Genomic DNA, 22,266 nt, shown 5'->3' with positions numbered 1-22,266 from the left:
TAAACACAAACTCAGACTGTGAAAAATTACTTTATTCCTCCTTGGGGCTCAAATGTACAAAAACACATTTTACAGGTTTGAGTTTTTTTTCTTTTTTAAACTTTTTACAGTTTTTAATGACAGAATTGGGAAGAAAATAAAAAGAACAACAAGGGCGGAGGCGCGAGGAAGGAGACCAAATGATTTATGAGCAGATACAGAGACAGGGACACAATCAACACATCAAACTGCTTTGATCAGAAAAAAGATGATCAGGAGAGACAGATTTCAGCTGTCAATCATTAACAGACTGTCCCAGAGAAAACAATAAGTGGACTCTTTCAACAAACAAACTGTCAATCATGTGAAAATCATGTTAGTTTACAAAGGGAATTTCCAACCACTGAGACATCAAAATCAAACCAGCTGGACATTTACTGTCCAAACACTCATGTGTGTGATCGAGTGTTTGTGTCCACAGGAGACTCTCTGTCCTACAGTGAACATAGAGACACTGAGGAACCAGGATCAGACCAGAACCCGAACCTGAACCCAGCATACAGAGGTTCCGTGAACATACAGCAGAAGGTGTGGATGTGGATCAGAGAGTCAGAGGAGACTTCATAGAAGGACAGAGTGCCAGCAGGACAGTCAACAAACACTGAGACTCTGTGAGAGGATGAAGAGGAGCGAGGAAGGAGTGTTTGTGTGTAATTGTGACAGACAGAGTAACGAGAAGCAGAGCAATACAGACTCCAGGACTGATCATTACATCCAAACCAACAGTCCAAACTGTCTCCTGTCCTTCTGATTCCTCTGTAAGTCACTGATATATAAACACGTCCTCTCCACTCGACCTCCCAGTAACAGCGACCAGTCAGACCAGTTGAAGACAGGACCTGAGGGCAAAGGTCAAATCTGTCTGGATGATCAGGATATGATTGATCCTTGTCCACATGGTCCACCCTTGTGTTGTTTTCGGACAGTTTGAGTTTTCTGTGCACCGAGTTTGGATCCAGAGAGAGTTCACAGAAATCTGATGGAACAGAACACAACACAGTTATCAATCGATCAGTTCATCAATCAACACCAGCGCACTGTTACCAGCGCAAAGTTCAAAAGCCAGCATCTGTGATGGTATGGGGTGTGTTAGTGCCCACGGCATGGGCACTAACACATCTGTGATGGCACCATAAATGCTGAAAGGTACATCCAGGTTTTGGAGCAACACATGCTGCCATCCAAGCAACATCTTTTTCAGGGACGTCCCTGCTTATTTCAGCAACACAATGCCAAGCCACATGCTGCACGTGTTACAACAGCATGACTTCATAGTAAAAGAGTGCAGGTACTAGACTGGCCTGCCTGCAGTCCAGACTTGTCAGCAATTGAAAATGTGTGGCACATTATGAAGCGGAAAATAAGACAATGGAGACCCCGGACTGTTGAACAACTGAAGTCATACATCAATCAAAAATGGGAAACAATTTCACCTACAAAGCTTCAACAATTAGTGTCCTCAGTTCCCAAATGCTTATTGAGTGTTGTTAGAAGGAAAGGTGATGTAACACAGTGATAAACATACCACTGTCCGAGCTTTTTTGAAACGTCACAGGCAGCCGGTCTGCTCTGTGTAAGCCTGATCCCATCAGATCTCAGAAGCTAAGCAGAGCATGATCTGGTTTGTACTTGGATGGGAAACCTTTTTGGAACACCAGCGGCTGTGTGTGTTTCTCCAGGTAAAACTTGAGTTGCGTCAGGAAGGGCATCCGGTGTAAAACTTGTGCCAATTACCAATGCAGATCTGGCTGTGTCCACTGTGGCGACCCCGAACAAAAACAAAAAACGCGGGAGCAGCTGAATGACCAACAACGCTGCAGACATCCATTTCAAAATGAGCAAATAAAACAATAACGTTTATCAGTTTGAACATTAAATATCTTGTCTTTGTGGTGTATTCAATTGAATATAGGTTGAAGAGGATTTGTAAATCATTGTATTCTGTTTTTATTTACATTTTTCACAACATCCCAACTTCATTGGAATTGGGGTTGTAAATCACAGTGTGAAAACACCAAATTTATTTTCAAAGTGTCCATTTGCAGCAGTTGTGCACGTGATGCACGTGGATCAGACATGCCTTCATGTTGATCTCTGCTTCACTGTCAGTTGGACTTGAAAGAGTGATGTCACAAAGGGTGGTTTTGATGGAAACAGATGGATCAAAGTACAAAGACACTTACACTTCCTCAGACCTGGTCTCAGCCATCGGACTCCACCAGGATCCACCCTGAAAGGAGGCGGGGGCGGAGCAACACAAGATCTTTAATCATGGAAACGTCAACATGACATTGATCTCATCCAAACACTTTAGTTCTTCTCTTCTAAAACACTCATTGCTCCAAATGAATAATTTATTACTGATCACCACCTCTAACTGTGGTGATCAGCAGCAAACAACAACATTTGGTTTTCCAGGTTTGAAGATTCTGGTGAAAATCTGTTTAAGTGGATTTAACCAATCAGTGCTCATCAACCCTGCTCCCGGAGGCCACCTGAATCCCCAGGCTCCACCCACTGCTCATTAAGTCAGGTGTGTTCAGCCAATCAGCTGCAAGAGTTACATGTCCCCTCATATTGTGAAGCATTGCAGATCCACCAGAACTAAAAGTAAATGATTCAAAGATGATCAAACACTCGATTAAATTTTTATTAAGTTTACAAATTGAATTTCCTACTATTTTTTATAAAAATCACATTTGAAATTTGGTGCTTTTATGTTCCTGTCAGTGCAGAATGTATGACACGCACGTGAATTTCAACCAGTCAGCATGCAGTATTGACAGGGTTGGGTAGGATTACTTTGAAATGTAATCCAAAAGTAATCAGATTACAAGTAATCCAAATCTATGTACATACATACATGTAATCCACATGTTTTCTTTCAAAGTAATCCTACCAAACCTTGAGTATTGATAAGAGATCCCTTCATAAGATGGTGGTGTCCATGAGTTAACAGACGGACCAGGTCAGATTTTGTTCTGGGACTAAAACAGAACACCTTTTGCACTCTTTGGGATCAGATGATATCAGGGTCATCCAGTCCAAAGTCCATGTCTCCATAGAAACATATGAAAGAACAGAAGATCTTCTGTGTATCTTTTTCAGAGTTGCTATTCTGTTGTCTTTCGCTCATTAATTTTATTAAATATGCAGTCACATTGGTGTAACGCTCATTTATTTTTCTCTTGGCCCCAAAGTCCCAGAATCTTTGTGGAATATTTAAACCTAATTTCAAAATTTCATCATGCTTAACTTCCATTTGGTGTTTTGTGGCTCTGCAGGAAAAAGTTTCAAACTGCACTTGTTTAGAATTCCATCTTGGATTCTGAACTCACAGCAACAATAACAACATGAAACTGAAACATTCAAGTCCCGAAAAATGTCCATTTATTGTGCTGGGGATGAAGAAATACCAGATTTGTACTGGATCAACAACATCTACTAGAGTTTGATCATTTTTCAAGATAGATAAAACAGAAACGGAGGAGGTGTTGGTCTAGTGGTTAAGTGTTGGGCTTGAGACCAGAAGATCCTTGGTTCAAATCCCAGCCTGACCAGAAAATCACAAAGGGCCCTTGGGTAAGGTCCTTAATCCCCTAGTTGCTCCCAGTGTGTAGTTAGCACCTTATTGTTGTATGGTTGGGGGTGCCTGGCTGCTTTTTGTTTCTGTCTTCTGTTTCTGTCTTTTGTTTTTCCTTCCAGGTGGCACGCGTTTAGGACTGAGTGGCTGTGTGGCTGAATTATCAGGACCTCACCCTGATCACCTGAGGCTGATCATGTGCAGCTCGTCAGGACTCACAGCTGTGGTGCATCTACACGGATTGGAGCATGGTGGCATTTAAGTCTGGAGTACACAGTGTGTATTTGCCAGAGACTCGACCTTGTGACCAGACGGGTGAGATCGTCGTCTTGAGAGCCATCTCATCATTATGGATGCAGAGACTGTCCAGGTTTGATGCCATGGTCTGTGAAAGAGGAGGGGGTGAGGTCTCACGCTCGTCAGCACACTTCCTGAGGTACGTTAGGTTTTGTGACTAACATTAGTACAGTCAGTAAATGTGGTGTCCCTCACACCTTATTATATTGAGCTGTTATGTTAGTCATTTAATCAGCTTCCACTGCAGTTTGAGTATGTGAACAGGGTGTTCCATGCCTGCAGGGTGGGAAGCTGATTAGTAATTAAGCCAGGAAGTGTTTGCTGTTTATGTACACCTTTGAGTGGTCTCTCTGTGTGTGGAGTGTGGACTCACATGATGGTTTCTTCTTTCACAGACTCGGTTTGTCGCGGCCACCTGGGGGGTGTTGGCGGGGTCCTTGGGTCCGAACTGTTTCTGGCTCTGGACCGTTTGTGCAGCTGGGAGCGTACCGTATTATCACCTCGCAGACCGCGCACTTATTTGTTTGTTCTTTTCCACATCACTGTTATGTCATTAAATTTTGTTATCCTTTGTACCGTGCTCTGCTTATTTCATACTGGGTCCTTCAAACGCTGGTCGGTTCTCCGGGCTGCGTCCGACACATAACACTTATATGGCAGCACCCTTACATCGGGGTGAATGTGAGGCATTATTGTAAAGCGCTTTGAGTGTCTGATGCACATGGACGAGCGCTATATAAATGTAGTCCATTTACCATTTACAGGAAAGCGTCAATTTCTGATTTTAAACTAAATATTCTAATTGTCTGATTTATTGTGTGTTGGTTTGATTCTGGTGCTGACCAGAATTATAAAATATCTTCATGAATTAATATCAATCAATCAATTTTCAATCATCAGAATATTTTGCAAAATGTCAAAACTTGATAACTAATCCAAATTGTCCCATTCTGTCTATAACTGATACTGAGACCCTGATTCATTGCGTTTGTCTCTTCTAGATTGGACTACTGCAATGTTCTATTTTCTGGTTTACCACAGTCCAGCATTAGGGGTCTCCAATTGGTTCAAAATGCTGCTGCCAGACTTTTGACAGGAAGCAGAAGGTTTGACCACATTACACCCTTTTTGGCATCCCTTCACTGGCTTCCTGTCCCTGTGAGATCAGATTTTAAGGTTCTGTTACTAACCTATAAAATTGTTCACGGACTGGCACCTCCCTACTTAGCTGACCTAATTAAACCCAACGTACTGGCCTGGGCTTTGCCTTCTCAGGGTGCAGGACTACTTTTTGTCCCTAGGGTGAATAAAAAGTCTGTGGGTCACAGAGCTTTCTCTTATAGTGCCCCAGTTCTGTGGAATGATCTCCCTGCATCAATAAAACAGTCAGATTCTGCAGAAACTTTCAAGTCCAGACTTAAGACGAACTTATTTTCCCTTTCATATGGCTAGCATACTGACATAGTATGTTATTCTGTTTTTCACCCTTTTAAATCCATTTTATTAGTAAACAGAGTGGGCCGCGGCCTCAACTTCATCTAAAGTCTGGGTCTTTTAGTGAAGCTTTGAGCTGGTAGCCGGTGATCCACTTAGTATTTCTTCTGTATTTGTTGTTGCTTAATGTTGACAAATTATATTGTATTTGTTGTCTTTCCGATGCTTGATTCTATTTTTCCTCTCTGAGGTGCAGCTCCATCCGGAGATGGGAGTGGTGTCTACTTCTGCAACCCTCCCGTCCTGTGCACCGACAAAATTTCCTGTATGTTAGTTTTTCTAAATAGTTTTGTAAATTGTGTCTGTAGCATGGCCCAAGTAAAGGATCACCCCTTTGAGCCTGGTCTGCCTGAGGGTTCTTCCTCATATCATCAGAAGGGGTTTTTCCTTACCACTGTCACCTGTGTGCTTGCTCAGGGGGTTGGTAAGTTAGACTTTACTTGTGTGAAGCACCTTGAGGAAACTTTGTTGTGATTTGGCACTATATAAATGGAAATAAACTGAAATTGAAATTCTTCCCAGGTTTGGTGAAAATCTGCTCACCTGTGTCAGAGTTATTTTGTGCACAGACAAACAGACACCCACATACACAGGTGATTACAAAGACCCTGCTGCACCACTGACTTGCAGGATCAAAATATATTTTCTGCAATTTCCAACATTTATATTTGACTTTAAAGTCTTTTCACGTTGGGTTACTTTACCTCCAGAACCACTGATGGTACTTTAATTTTTTTTTATAATCAGTACAAGTGAACCTTTAATGGTCCAGAACCTGAAAAACTGCAGGAATTTGGAGAATCAAACCTAAAACTTTGAACTCTTCAACCTAAAAACTCAAACGTTTTGTTGGAACTCAGATATGTTCTATGAAGAAGCTTTTCTGAAGTTCTTTCATGTGACGCCTGTGAGGAAACAACAGACTGGACTCATCAGCTGTGGCTGCAGCAGGTCCACACGGAGAACATGCAGGCAGCAGGTGATCTCCAGGAGCAGGTTGGTGATTCCTGCTTCAGAGAAATTAAGCTTGTTGTCTCTGTTCCTCTTTGAAACATGTGACTCTGAACAAACTGACAGTGAAAATGATCGACGATTGTTTTTGTCTTTGGACCAGAATGTGTGGACAACTAACAAATGATTTCCTCAAACACATGAGCAGAACATACACACACGTATATTGGAGGTCAGCTGACCATCAGCTGGATCTCTGTCACATGTTCATGTCCAACAGTAACAATGAGTCAGCACAGAGAGTTTGCTGAGTCGCTGTTTGTCAGTGTGAGGTGTTCAAGGCCAGCTTGGTGCGTGAGGTCCACAGGGATCACACGGAGCTCCTCCACCAGACCCAGTCCATACCTGAGAGAGTCCAGAGTCCGGTGTGTGTCCAGCAGCTTGACTGAGTCTCCTGGATGGTTGTAGCTCAGGTCCAGCTCTCTCAGATGGGAGGTGTTGGAGGTCAGAGCTGAGGCCAGAGAAGCACAGCCTTCATGTGTGATCAGACAGCCTGACAGCCTGCAGACACACAAACCAGCAGACACAACGTGAGGACGTCCCCATTTTGCCGCAGCACGGACACACTGATGTCTGCTGCAGGATGAGCTCATGACTGTGGTTCAAACACTGAGATCCATCAACACTCACACAACATGACAGGGAGCAAAGCTGCAGCTTCACTCTGATTTATGGAGCTGCTGCACACATGGATGAGTCCTGACCTGAGAGTCTCCAGGTGACAGTGTGGACTCTCCAGTCCAGCAGACAGCAGCTTCACTCCTGAATCCTGCAGATCATTGTCACTCAGGTCCAGTTCTCTCAGACTGTAGGACTGAGAGCTGAGAACTGAGCTGAGAACTTCACAGCTTCTCTCTGACAGATCACACAAACTCAGCCTGAAGACAAAATCAACAATGACTAAGTGAGATTAAAGACAACTTTATTCTGTCTCAATGCACTTTGATGTCATTTCAATTTTTCAATTTCAATTTGTTTTCATTTATTTTGTGCCAAATCACAACATAGTTACCTCAAGGCGCTTCACACAAGTAAGGTCTAACCTTACTAACCCCCAGAGTAACAGTGGTAAGGAAAAACTCCCTCTGAGGAAGAAACCTCAAGCAGACCAGACTCAAAGGGGTGACCCTCTGCTTAGGCCTACATACATAAATTACATAACAATTCACAAAACAAAGATACAGGAAATGCTGTTGGCGCATGGGACAGGAGGGTCGCCAGCACAAATACAACTCCCATCTCTGGATAGACATGCACCTTAAACAGAGTGAAAAAAAAAACAGAATCAGGCATCAGAAAAACAAGAAATACAGTATAATTTGCCAGTATTGATCAACAAGAAAAACAAGAAATACTAAGGTGATTGCCGGCCACTAGCCCTAAGCTTCACTAAAAGACCCAGAATTTAGGTAAAGTTGAGGCCACGGCATGCTCCGTTTCCTAATAACATGAATGAAAAAAGTAAAAAGCGTAAAACAAAACTATACCAGTATGCTAGCCATACGAAAGGGAAAATAAGTGCGTCTTAAGTCTGGACTTGAAAGTCTCCACAGAATCTGACTGTTTTATTGACGCAGCGAGATTATTCCACAGAACAGGGGCACAATAGGAGAAAATTCTATGACCTGCAGACTTCTTATTCACCCTAGAGACACAAAGTAGTCCTGCACCCTGAGAACGCAAAGCCCGGGCTGGTATGGGAGGTGCCAGTCCATGAACAATTTTATAGACTAGTAGCAGAACCTTAAAATCTGATCTCACTGGGACAGGAAGCAGTGAAGAGACACCAAAATGGGTGTAATGTGGTTGAACTTTCTGCTTTGTGTCAAAAATCTGGCTGCAGCATTTTGAACCAATTGGAGACCCCTAATGCTGGACTGCAGTAAACCAGAAAATAGAACATTGCAGTAGTCCAATCTCGAAGAGACAAATGCATGGATCAGGGTCTCAGCATCAGCCATAGACAGGATGGGACAAATCTTCGCTATATTTCACAGGTGGAAGAAAGCAGTCCTTGTAATATTTCTAATGTGGAGGTCAAAGGACAACATAGGCTCAAAAGTTACCCCAAGGTTCCTCACTTTGTCAGTGTGATGTATGACACACGAGCCAAGGCTGAGCGTTAAGTGGTCAAATTGATGCCGATGTCTCACTGGACCAAGAACCATCATTTCAGTCTTATCAGGGTTTAAAAGTAGGACGTTTCTAGACATCCAACTTCTCACTGATGGCAAGACAATCTTCTAAGGATTTTATGTGAATGAGATTACCAGCAGTTATCGGCATGTATAACTGAGTATCATCAGCATAGCAGTGAAAGGTAACCCCAAAACACCATAATATGTGCCCAAGGGGCGCTATATAAAGGAAGAAAAGCAGGGGGCCTAAGACGGACCTCTGTGGAACCCCAAATTTCATGTCACTAAGGTTAGAGGTAGTGTTACTGTACAAAACACAGTGAGAACGACTGGTCAAGTATGACGTCAGCCATGCAAGGGCACTCCCAGTAATCCCAAAATGATTTTCCAGCCTATCAAGTAGAATATGATGATCCACGGTATCAAATGCAGCACTGAGTTTTAACAACACCAGAACCAAACAAACCAGAACAAAGTAATACGGGTGACTTTTATTCTTCTGACCTTGGCGATGCGTAATATCCTGAACAGCACGGAGAATCAGATACTCAAACGAGTTATATTTGTGACCCCCAACAGCTAATAAGCTAAACCTCGATTTATATTTATTAACATTAAGAGCTAATGTTTGCTGAATATTTGGACATGTAGACAGAAAGAAAGGTCTGTGTCCATACATATGACATATTTTAAATGGGCACTTATATATCAGATATATTTAGCTGTTGACAGCAATGTTTTATTGAATAAGGTCAGATCAACTTTATTGATCACTGAAGGGAAATTAATCCTCTGCATTTAACCTGTTCTAGTCACATTAGACACAGTTAGAGGAGAAGTGTGCAGCTGCAGTGTAGCACCCAAGCACCAACCTCCACCTACACGAATTGAGGCAAACTCGGAAGTGGAAAATTTTGCAGTTCAATGAATGGCCACTTGAGGGTGACTCCAAAAAGGAGTTACTTTCCATAGAAGTTTTGGTGTCCGCAGATAGTGACCCCTCCATAACAAGTATAAAGTTGTGAATTTTTCTTTTCTTCAGTTTTTAAATAGCTCATTACTTTACCATGTTTTAAGCCATAACATTATGAATAACTGTGAAGTGAGCCAAGAGTCATTCTAGCAGAGGCTGTTTCACTTTGTGGCCAGACTGTCTGTCCTGTCTGAGCATTTTATTACAAATTTCTGTTATAATATGACTTGCGTGGTTCGTTCTCCACATCCTCCATCCCATCTGCGCGTCGGGACGGAGCCGCAATGGCGCACAACAAAAAGCACGTCCGTGTTGGAAGTCTCACAGGACAAGTTGTGACATGCCCAGCTGTTACACAATTTCTCGGATACTCACTCGACTGAAAAGCCACCGAAAGCCGTCTGAATCTTCCGAATGGTTTCCAACACGGACGTGCTTTTTGTTGTGCGCCATTGCGGTTCCATCCCAACGCGCGAATTCCTCCGCACGTCTTTCATTACAAAATCTCCTGTAACAGTGGAATGTGCCGCAAAAGTGCTGATGTCCACCTCTTCTTTATTTCTCTGGTAGTCAGATGACGGTCCCACATCACCAGAGCATTCACTTTGGAAATGATCTGGTCGTTTCAGCCTGTCGATGGCTGCTCGGAGCGCGGCGCGCCCTCCGCCGCTGTGGGCCGTCTTTAATCCGGTTGTAATGCTCCTTAATCTCTGTGACGCCCAGAGTATCCTCACCGAATGCAGTCTGAATCTTCCGAATGGTTTCCACCTGGCTGTCTCTCAGAGTTCCTGGAAAAATTTGATTCAGCTCTGCTCCAATCACTCAGCCATTTCCCTGACAATGAAAATCCGACGAGGGGGGTGGACCAGTGCTCACTCAAAGACTGCCCACAGGCGAATGACGCAACCGACAGGCGTGAAAAAACTCACGCATGCGCACGAAGGTTCAAGCTTGTCTGATGCAATCACACGTGATTAAAATCCATATAGTTTTTTAAAAAAATAAAAAGGTCGGATAGTTTTCTAATAGACCTCGTATATACGAGGTCTGTTAGAAAAGTATCCGACCGGAATCCATCTGAAATCCACCTGAAAGCCGTCCTGTGAGACCAACAGGGAGGTGGTTTTGTGCCACGTAATGAACGGCTCTGTGGCGCATCCCTCCGCTTTTCTTTCCATGAAAAAAACTCCTGTAACAGTGGAATGTGCCGAAAAAGTGCTGATGTCCACGACTTCTGCCTTTTTGTGAAAGTCAGACGAGGTCCCGGATCAACAAAGCCTTCACGTTGGAAATGATCTGGTTGTTTCAGCGGGGTCTGAGCATGTCGATCGGCGCTGGGAGCGCACCGCGCTCTCAGCAGTTGTGGGCCGTCCTTAAAGCGGCAGTAAAACCCCTTAATCTGTATAATCCCCATAAAATCGTCCCTGAAAGCCATATTAATTTTCCAAACGGTGTCCACCTGGAGGTCTCTCACAGTTTCATGAAAAAAATTGATGCAGCAAAGATCCAAATAGTTCAGACATTTATTCGCAATAAAAAAACGACGAGAGGGTGGACCAGTGCTCACACAAAGCCTGCTCACAGGTGAATGACGCAACCGACAGGCGTGAAAAAACTCACGCATGTGCACGAAGGTTCAAGCTTGTCTGATGCAATCACACGTGATTCAAATCCATATGGTTTTTGAAAAAAAATAAAAAAATCGGATACTTTTCTAACAGACCATGTACACAGCATAATTTCACAAAGGATAATGGTGCACTGTTTTGTTTTCGGCTGCAATCACCGAAGCGCCAACAAGTGGGGAGTTTTTTCCGAGGAGATTTAAGTTGGTTTCCTCCTGTAGGTGATTTTGGGATCGCCTCTATTACCATCACTTTGACAGAAGGAGGACAAAAGTATCCAACTTGTTCTTTAGTTCTAGTTCAGATGACACATCTAAGTGTGAAACTGAATCTGATAAGACAGTTGAGAATTCAGAGAAACATTTTGAAACATTTGAAGCAAAAAATCCAGACCTGAGAGTCTTCAGGTTACAGAGTGGACTCTCCAGTCCAGCAGACAGCAGCTTCACTCCTGAATCCTGCAGCTGGTTGTTCCTCAGGTCCAGTTCTGTCAGACTGGAGGACTGAGAGCTAAGAACTGATGACAGAACTTCACAGCTTCTCTCTGACAGATTACAGCCAGATAACCTGCAGAGAAAATAGTCAACAACAAAAATATTTGTGTCATCATGCAAAGTCTCCAGCTTGTTCTTCACCTCAGACAGGATTCATAAACCAGCTTTGGAACACAGAGTCAAACCTTAAAGTCTTTTCTTCAAACAAACCTAATTAATAACCATACTTTAGGGCACCTTCACACATATGTAGTACAAATGTGGTCAAATTGCACATGAATTGCACATGAATTGCACATGAAGCAGGAATAGTATGCAATATAGCTACTTGCGCACACCAGTGGCTGAAAGACAGACTGTGCGCTGTGAGAGCCCATTTGATCACTCTCGCGGCAGTTGTCGGCCAAATTCCAGGTGACACACATGAATATCTGCACCATTCATTTGGCACTTAGAAAATGTGTGGCCATTCCCGCTGTTAGCACGAAAACAGTCAGCAGTCGATCACTTTCAATCTGGTGGTGAAATTTGTCTAAGACCCCCTATGACTGTGAAGCTGCCCAGTACACATGTGGAGTGCTCCCCCCACAACAAAGGTGTGTGTGTGTGTTTCGTGCCCTCCCCCTGTTCCCCCCCAACACATGGCCTGTGTGTGGTTCGCACCCCCCCCCCCCCCCCCCGCTGTAGGCAAGGCGCCTCTCATCTGATCACAGAGTGACACCTTGGTCTGTGCACTGGACGGACCGGGGGCGTGGCTGGCTGCCAACTTCAGCAGGTGGTGAGACATCGCTGGTCCTGGACATCACAGTTGCAGAACACGCACCGTGTTTTGACGGACATGCACATGTGCCTGCATGTGAAAATACAAAAAACATATCCCTTTTGTGACGGGCTGGAGAGCACGCACATTGACAGACTGTCCCAGCTGAAACGGACCGTCAGTTCATGTGGGGATGTAGCAGGAGATCTGAATGTCACCTCTGTCTGACAGGACATGCGTGTAAGCCAGGCCCGACACGCATGTCCTGTGAGCGGTGCACCGCAGGACTATATGACAACAACAGTATGACAAATATGCCACTTTCAGTCACGTATCAGTAGAAATACGTCGTAACAAAGGCTGTTTGGTCAGTTATCACTCTGCTTTTTTTAACTCTTTTTTTTTATATGTTGTTGATCTTAGTCATTTCATGCTCCTGTTATAAGACAATGATTGTAGTGCAGTGGTAAAGTTTCTATTTGGTAATCAGAGCTTTCGTACACTGCAGGTTCGAATCCCATGAGTGACATTTATTTTTTATTTAACCAGGGTTTTTATAACCGCAGGGTTCTATATTGCATCCCCTTTTATTTATTATTTATATCAACCCAGTGATCTTCACTAATTATACAGCTGATTTTTATCATGTTTTTCTCCACATCAGCAGGATCATTCACACTTGCCCATCAGCTCGTTGTTTTCGTGGTTCACTCATACGAGCTGTTCCGCTGTGATTCGCCCTGATTTGTACTACGTGTGAAGGTGCCCTTAATGTACAGTCAGCTACATTTATATAGCCTTTTTCCTTCTGAATCCAAAGTTCAATGTGCTTTACAATGATGCCTTGCATTCACCCATTCCCACACACCAATATCTATGATGGAAGGGGCTTAACTGCACACCCGGAACAACTGCGACTAGAGTATGTGGTGACAATTTTCAGACCAACGTGAATTAGTGACAATTTTCAGTTGGAATGTCAAGGAAATAACACATTCATGAACAAAGTGCTCAGGATGGCTGTGAGCTGCTTATATTTTACCTTGCCTTCAGTGACTTGACAAAGGTGTTTCACAGTGTAATGAATATGGCCTTAAACTAATTCATACCAAATAAAATATATTAATGTTTACCTTGTGTGAAAAACTGTCTTCCCAAACTTTCCAAAGGCTAATGTTTTAAACTAAAGGACTGTTGTTACATGATTTGATCTCCCAGTTACACAAGGGAGGTTTTCTATGGAATTCCTGTGGAGTCTTCTTTCAGCACTCACCATCTTACAAAGGTAATCCCTATCCACAACATGGCCCTACTTCAAATATTTTCTAAAATTGGTTTAAACTGAGGTCAGAGTGAATGACGGGACATTTTAACAATCACACCTCAAAACCAGAGATGCCCCAGATCAGCCAAAGCTGTCTCTACCTCCAAGATAACCGAACAAAAAACTCAAAGTAAACTCCCAGTTATGTGTCGGACACAGCCCGGAGAACCGACCAGCGTTTGAAGGACCCAGTATGAAATAAGCAGAGCACGGTACAAAGGATAACAGAGTTTAATAAACATAACAGTGATGTGAAAAATATAAAAGTGCGCGGTCTGGCGTGGTGGATTGCGGTGTGCTCCCAGCAGCACTAACGGTCCGGAGCCAGAACCAGTTCGGACCCAAGGACCCCGCCGACACCCCCCAGGTGGCCGCGACAAACCGAGTCTGTGAAAGAAGAAATCATCTTGTGAGTCCACACTCAACACACAGAGAGAACGCTCAAAGGTGTACAAACAGCAAACACTTCCTGGCTTAATTACTAATCAGCTTCCCACCCTGCAGGCATGGAACATCCTGTTCACAAACTCACTGCAGTGGAAGCTAATTAAAACGACCAACATAACAGCTCAATATAATAAGGTGTGAGGGACACCACATTTACTGACTGTATAAATGTTAGTCACAAAATCTAACGTACCTCAGGAAGTGTGCTGACGAGCGTGAGACCTCACCCCCTCCTCTTTCACAGACCATGCATCAAACCTGGACGTTCTCTGCATCCACTGATGATGAGATGGCTCTCGAGACGACGATCTCACCCGTCTGGTCACAAGGTCGAGTCTCTGGCAAATACACACTGTGTACTCCAGTCTTAAATGCCACCATGTTCCAATCCATGTAGATGCACCACAGCTGTGAGTCCTGACGAGACGCAGGTGATCAGGGTGAGGTCCTGATATCTCAGCCACACAGCCACTCAGTCCCAAATGCGCACCACCTGGAAGGAAAACCAAAAGACAGAAACAAAAGACAAACAAAAGCCAGCCAGGCACGCCAGCCACAACACTCCCTACATATGTCCACGGATTAAGGTCATAAAAGTCACCTTCCTTGACAGAAGCACAGTGCCACCAACTGGAAAGAACAGAATCACTCTGTAGTGTACAAATAACATGTTTATCCAAATAGAAAAAGTTATAATGTTCTTCTTGTTTGTATAATTATTCAAAACACAAATTGTATATCCAAAGTAACCTATTCACATTTTTCCTTTCAGGTGAAGTCTTTTATAACTGTTGTCTGCCAGATGTTATTTCTTGACTTATTAATGAACTGTCATGGTAAATGTTGTTATTTTCTTAATCAATTGATTGTTTTAGAATGTATTTAGGAAACTTAATAATCATATATGATTATTAACTAAATGCCCCAAATGGGTGGAGCATATTGATGACGGAGCCCTTTAAAAGTTCCAAAACAAAGACTTGCTTCTTTCTTCCATTCGCCCTATTGATGTATCCCATAATCCCTTACGCGCCAGAGAGTTGCTGCAGTCAAACAACAGAGAATCCACATAATTGTAAATTCAAGATTCAAGATTCAAGAGTTTTATTGTCATATGTACAGCAGAAACAGGCAGTTACACTATACAATGAAATTCTTACTTTGCTATTCCTCCATTCACCAATATAATCTTAAAAAGAAAGAAAGAGAGAGAGAGAAAAAGGTGAAATGTTTAAATAAAAAAAAACAAACAAAAAAACACTTAAGTTATTGTGCAAATTGTGCAAATATGTGGAGCAGCGATTCAGAGAGTGCAAATCACGAGTAACGGATGTGGACAGTAGTATTCAGAACAAATATAAATAAACCTATGTAAACAGTAATAGCAGCAGTACGGTGTATTTAAGATGCAATCTAGTGTAAACAGGCAAAAATTTAATAAACAGTTCAGGGTGGGAGGGGAGAGGAGGTAGTGTATGATGTATTTATAAGCCTGATGGCCTGTGAATAAAAACTGTTTGTTAGTCTTGTGGTCCTGGACTTCACACTCCTGTAACGTCTGCCTGAAGGTAGGAGTGTAAAGAGGTTGTGCTGGGGGTGAGTGCTGGCCTTGATTATATTCTGGGCCCCCCTGATGACTCTGGTGTGAAATGAATAATAATCATGAATAATGAATAGTAATAAATGAATATTATACTACAAAAATGTAATTTTTTATGCTTTTCATCACGTTAAAAAGAGACTGCATGCAGGATACCCTGAAAATTTGCTAAAACAATTATAACAAATAATCTGTGTCTGCTACGGTTAATCTGTGTGGAATTTAATAAACGCAAACTGAATTTCAGACATATTATATATATTAGTCTGGAACAAAGAAGAGAAACAGTGTTGTAAAGAACAATAATCAAGACATCAAAGAGCCAACTTCACTTTCCCCCAAAACGACATGATCAGGAAGTGAGCATACAAGGGTAGGCTGAAAAGTTCTAAGGCTCCCCATGAAGGAGTAATGCATTAACTGCATTATAGTGAGCCTTAGAACTTTTCAGCCTACCTTCATAGATCACAGCAGCTCCCATTGAAAATAACGGAGAGACAGCCTATGATTCTTGCATGTTTACATAAAACAAACACGGTAATAACGTCTATAAACCCAGAGAATATATTCATGAAAGTTTTAGGCACAATATAAAAATAGTTTTATGTTGTGATGTTAATGGTGTTGCCCGTGTGCAGCGGTTGAAGTGAAGCCCGATCAGAGAGTCTCAATGCAGTTCTCAATGTTACTGAGATCTCACAGCGCAGCAACCTCTTTGAGGTTTTGTGGGATTTGAAACGTCAATAGGGCGAATGGCTCTTCAAAGCTTTGCGTCTTCTTTTATGGTGGCTCCACAGGCGGCATGTGGCCTAGTCTGTTTTTATACTTGCTAAAGTGCTAACACGTGGCTCTTTGTTCTTTGTTTAATTACTTTGTAACTTTGGTTGTTAATGCACCAGCCTTGATAACTTTTTAATGTGAGTCAAGTTTCCTTCTTTTTAAAGACTCCTTCCTTGTAGAGTTTTTCAGCTTAAGAATGAATTTGTGAGGTCCTCAAATTCTTACCACTTCCACTCATGCCAAGATTTTTTCTTTTTCCTTTTTGTTTCTTTAACTTTACAAATCAAATTATCAAACAAGAACTTTTTCTTTTTTGAATGTTTTAGAGAATGCTGGAGCTTAATGCTGCTGCAATCCGGCAGAAGTACATATTTATTGATGAAGCTGGCTTCAATCCAACCAAGCGCAGATGCCGGGAAGGAATATTATCGGAATATTAGCGTGCTGTTGTCCATGTTCCTGGGCTACGTGGTGGTAACATCACATTGTGTGCTGCAATCATTCAGGATGGGGTCCTTCACCATCATGCCACTCTTGGCCCTACAACACTGATCACATTCTTAGATTTCTTGACACCCTGCATCACATACCACACATACCACACATCACATCATTCCCAACGACCAAGAGAATGTACCAGGAGATGCCACATATGTTGTCATATGGGACAATGTGGGATTTCATTGGGCTGCTCTGGTCCAAGAATCGTTTGGCAATCATCCAGAGTTTCAAGTTCTTCCACCTTATTCTTATTTCCTAAATCCCATTGAGGAGTTATTTTCAGCATGGCGCTGGAAAGTCTATGACCGTCAACCCTACGATTGTGCCACACTCACTTGCAGCATGCCAGGGCTGGATACGCCACTCAAGAAGGTACTTCCCACGCTGTTTGGGAAGAGAAAACATTGCCTTTGATGTTGATGATGTACTGTGGCCAGATACCCAACAACAAGAAGACGGACAACCATGACAGTGCTGTGAACTGCAATGAGTTTTGTTTTGAGAATAAATTTTGTTTCTCCCATTGCACTGGTGCAGATATTTTCAGCATGCTCCAAAGGAAAATGCAAAAGACACGCATGAATAACTTTTAATTCTTAGCATTTAACATTTGTAGTAAAGAAAAAAAAATGCTAAACATTTTTTTTTTAGGTTTTGCACAGCAGTGTGCATGTTGGTGGTGGAAACAGCTACTTATTTGATATATGTGTGTAAATTTGGAAGTAAGTGTATCATTTGTAGAAGTGTGTGCAAATAATTTTTTTAAGGTAGTTCCTGTTTTTGCAAGAGATGTAAGGTGTTTTGTGCATAAGAGTGTGGTTTTTGTGTGTGGAGTTTTGACAAACTGGGCTTTATTTCAAGAACTGTGTTTTAACAATCATAAAAAACTGTAATGGTACGCCCGTGTGAGATGATTTAGTATTGATCAATTTCTGTTTTCAACTGAAACAAACCCTCATGAAACATTACTAAACCCTCTTCTCTGTGAATAAAAAGCCACAAATTGTATTTTAATTTTAATTTTCTGAATGAATTAAGCACTTTTTTTTATTGCAGGCAAATTTATTAAGGCCTTTGACAACAGTAGTGTGTCTTTTCCACATAACTACTGTTCGTCTGGATTCAAGTTTATTTCTGTGCGTTGTCCAGAATTTAAGTAAATGCTTCCAAAATACAAAAATAACATGGATTAACAGCATCTTTTTCAGTTAAAAGCTTTATTTATACCCATATTTAAATGTGGTGTTTTATGTTTGAAAAGAACTGTTGTGCTCTGAGCAACAGGCTGCTGTGTTTGTACTTGCAGTTGTCTTTTAACATGGATGTTACTGCCGCTCCCACTGAGGAAGAGGAGACTGGAGGGTGAAAAGGGGGCCATCTACGCTTTGGACTCCAAACACGCCAACACACGCACACATACGCGGATCAGCTGGAGTTAACACACACACTTAATATACACTTCAGTACCAATAAAACTGGCCAGCATGGATGTTTCTTTTCATTAATTTTGTTTGAAATTTCCACGGAGATGCGATGCGTAAAAGCAGTGCCACATTTTGGATTCCAAAGCGTAGATGAAAGACTCGTTAGCAGAGTTTTACTGAGCCTCTCACTGGATTCAGGTGTGTTGGAGCAGGGAGACAACTAAGAGTGTCAGGAAGGTGGCTCTCGAGGACCGAACTTGGCCACCCCCGCTATAAATGATTGTTCTGTTTCACAAGAGCAGAAAAGTGTGTGTGCGTCTTCCAGGAAAAAGACTATTCAGAAACAGAACGGCAACTTTATTTACAGCTACATACATCCACCTGCTTCACTCACCCCATCACCAACACCAGCTGCTCCACCAGAGGCGGATCCAGCCTTTTATAGTGACTGAGCCACCCTCCTGGTTTCTCCAAACACCACACTGGCTTTCTTTTCGTGTTGCAGTTTCACTCTACACTCGTTTTAGATTTTACTTTTACGCAATAATTCTACCAAAAGTACATTTTATATGAGAAAGTTACTTTTGATACTTAAGTACAGTAAATTTCAGATAATCGCTAATTTTCAAAGCTAATGTTTTCATTTTCGGATTAGTTTTTCAGATAGCTTTGAAAACCACTATTGGACCAATTATCTTCTGATAAATTTTGGTCCAATAATTTTTAGATCGCCTACATGTTTTTGCAGGTGAGGTGTATAAAGCTTTAATGGTTAAAAACCTTTGTTTAGTCCAATATCAAAGACTTCAATGCTTACCTGTTAAATGTTTGGTAGCAAATAAACGGCTCTATTTTCTATAAACAGAGCAGAGCTGGTTTCAGGAGAAACTACTCTATCCTCTGCAGTCAGAAGAAAACTGATCACAACATATTTGCTCTTGACACCATGCTGACTCACTGGCAAGATCACCCAAGTCATCCAGGGGCAAAGAGTATTAACTTATGATTAAAATTTTAACCAAACTAATTTCGGACATGTTATTTAAATTAACGTCACTTCTGAAGTTTTATAAAGTGAAAATATCAGTTATATGTTTTAGTTTTAAAGTATTGCACTAATTTTGAAGATTTTAGTGTGGACATGCTGTGTCTAAGTTCATTATGGGTAATCTCATTACAGTCACGACAGGAGAAATGCATTTGAGACACTCTGATCAGGCTCCACACAGACAACAGCATTAAACTCTTTGTACATTGTGCCGAAAATTCTCATGAATATATTCTCTGGGTTTATAGATATTGTCAGTGTTTGTTTTATGTAAAAATGCCAGAGGAAGCTCAGGTTGCTTCTCCATTATTTTCAATTGGAATCACTGCCATCTACTGGCCAGTAGTGTTCATTGGGGTATTTGCCCTAAATATTGAGATATTCCATAATCCTAATGTTCATTTACAATTGTCATCATGGATTCTGTTGTTTAAACCGTAACAACTCTCTGGAGCACACAAAAACCAAAACAGAAAAAACTGGTACGCAAAGGATTATGGGGAAGGGTTGAGCACCTGGGCGCCAGTAGATGGCAGTGTTCTATGCATTTTTGACCCCAGTTACAGCAGACGGTTGTCACAACTTGATTTTGGCTTGGTTTTTACATAGAATGAATGAGTCAACCAATCAGTGTTAGTGGAGGCTCATTTACCCATAGTCCCTTTGGCACCTGTCTGTGTTTGTTACAAAACTTCAGAATTAGTGCATTATTTAAAATTAAAAGATATGTGTTATATTTTAACTTTGTACAAATGACAGAATTGACATTAATGGAGTTAATCTATCTGGATTCATTTAATTTTAATTCAAAACCATAATTCAAAAATGCTTTATTTTCCAAGACCTCTGCCTCACGGTGGCATTGCTATAATATGTTAAGGAATATTGGCTTGTTTTGTGTCTGTAGAGTTGAGCTTAGCTCCTCTCAACTGCTTCACTGCTGCAAAATATGTAGTAAACAGGAGCTTCCACTAGTGGGCATTGTACACAAAAATAGAAATGCTGACTCATTGAGTCTGCAGTTGCCTTTGATTCTACCAGAAGTGATCGTGGTGTTAAAACTCAAAATCTGCTTGTTAGTAGTTTTTGTAAATTGGTTAGCTGTAGCTTCCGATAAATTTTTGGGTGCTTTATCGGTTTAGCTTTATAAAAGATCACTTTTCAGTTAGCTGATTAGCTGTTATTAAAGCTAACTTTTGGGTTAGCTGTGCCCACCACTGGGGTTGTACAAATTTTTCAACAATTTAAAAATCCTGACGTAGCGATTTCTTGTTTTGTTAGCGCTTCGTTGCCCTTCGTTAAGTGCCGTGTGACTGGGTCAGAAGAGCAACAAAAACCTCAATTCGTCCATATTTTGTTTTGCTGTCATTCTTGACTTTTTTTTTTATCATTTACTTAGTTTTTGTAATGTTAGCGTTTAGTTTAACTTCGTTCAACCAGCTGAATGTTTTCACACAGTGCAGAAACCGTTTCTGAGTGCTGCTGCTGCTGCCACTGTGTTCATGTACCGTTGGAAATTACAGGGCAAACTCAGCCTGTTTGCGTGGATTTTTTTTTTTTATCTGGGTGGGGGCTCAGCTTCACTGGGCTCAGGCACCTTATATAGGCCAGAATTAATATTTTGTATGGATACAATTAATTATTTTGCCACAAGCAACTGCTGAATTTGAAAGAACAAAAAAGTTGTTTAATTTTTGATGGTACTTGAATGCAGCGGCAATGACAGCAGCAGCTCCATCGTGCACTTATTATTTTTTATTAAATATAACAATATGAGTGTAGGAATGACAATCCAGCCCTTATGTACATGTGGCAACAGGTAGATGATTCAAATGATTATATAAAGAGCTGTTCTGGAAGGCAGAATTCACGTTGTGGATCAGCTACAGCTCGTGGAAATTACCACACATGGGGAGTCAATGCGTGTTCACACGGACTGATTAATTTACTGCTCTGATATATTCAATCATCTTTACACTTATATTTTTTCCCCTTTTGACAGTTTTCTGTTATAAATCAATATATATGGCTTCGTAATGTAATACAGTGATACAGCAGTGACCACGGCACACCAGAGTTTTTTGTTATTTTTTTAAATTGGCGTAAGATGGAGTGCGCAACGTGTTGTCAGACAGTAAGGATTCTGATGATGAAGGAGATAATCCCCCTTTTGTTCTGGATGAGGAACCAGAGCAGGTGGGTCCACCGACGTGCACACAGATCTCCACAGCTTCTGTATGCAGGTTCTCCAGGACTCAGGCACTATGAGGTCCATCCCAGCACCGAGTCCTGGAACTCAGAGATGCAGACACACACTGCTCCAGCTGTGGTTCCAGGTGTGTTTTGTTTAAAGCGTCAAGATCAAGGTTAGCTTCAGTTTTGTTTAGTTCCTCTTTCGTCCCTTTTGCGCTCTTGATCACAGGCTATTCAGTGATAAAGCTTTCGTCCACCTTTTCTCAACGAATTGTGAATTTTTTACTTTTTCCCTTCGTTCAGGAATCATCGTATGTCAGGTGACTGGGCCATAAGCATGACACATGGTGCAAACTATTCCTTTGTAGTCATTTAGTCCTGTTATGGAAGGTTTCTTTTGGATTGGGATAATAGTGGAGCATTTGAAGCAGGAGCAGACCTCTCACAACTCCAGAAATCTGTTGAAAATCTGGGTCAAGATGGGGGCCAGCTGATCAGCGCAGGTTCTCAGACATGGGGGAGAGACACCATCAGG

The 22,266-nt window shown here is 41.8% G+C and overlaps 1 protein-coding gene across 1 annotated transcript in view; it reads right to left on the bottom strand.

Annotated features, from left to right (window-relative positions):
- Positions 1–316: 316 nt before the first annotated feature.
- LOC117531190 (NACHT, LRR and PYD domains-containing protein 3-like) overlaps positions 317–22,266 on the bottom strand; it is a 144,499-nt gene continuing 122,549 nt past the window's right edge. Inside the window, exons 13-17 of the mRNA XM_034194231.1 lie at positions 11,554–11,727; positions 7,129–7,302; positions 6,770–6,925; positions 2,223–2,269; positions 317–1,015 (exon numbers count right to left, since the gene is read on the bottom strand). Of these exons, the coding sequence (XP_034050122.1) occupies positions 474–1,015; positions 2,223–2,269; positions 6,770–6,925; positions 7,129–7,302; positions 11,554–11,727 (1,093 nt within the window). The 3' untranslated portion in view covers positions 317–473. The remainder of the gene's footprint in view (positions 1,016–2,222; positions 2,270–6,769; positions 6,926–7,128; positions 7,303–11,553; positions 11,728–22,266) is intronic.

The sequence above is a fragment of the Thalassophryne amazonica genome, chromosome 18, assembly GCF_902500255.1.
Source record: "Thalassophryne amazonica chromosome 18, fThaAma1.1, whole genome shotgun sequence".
Lineage (NCBI taxonomy): Eukaryota > Metazoa > Chordata > Actinopteri > Batrachoidiformes > Batrachoididae > Thalassophryne > Thalassophryne amazonica.
Note: the sequence above shows the minus strand (reverse complement) of the source record. Positions and strands in the feature narration are given on the sequence as shown.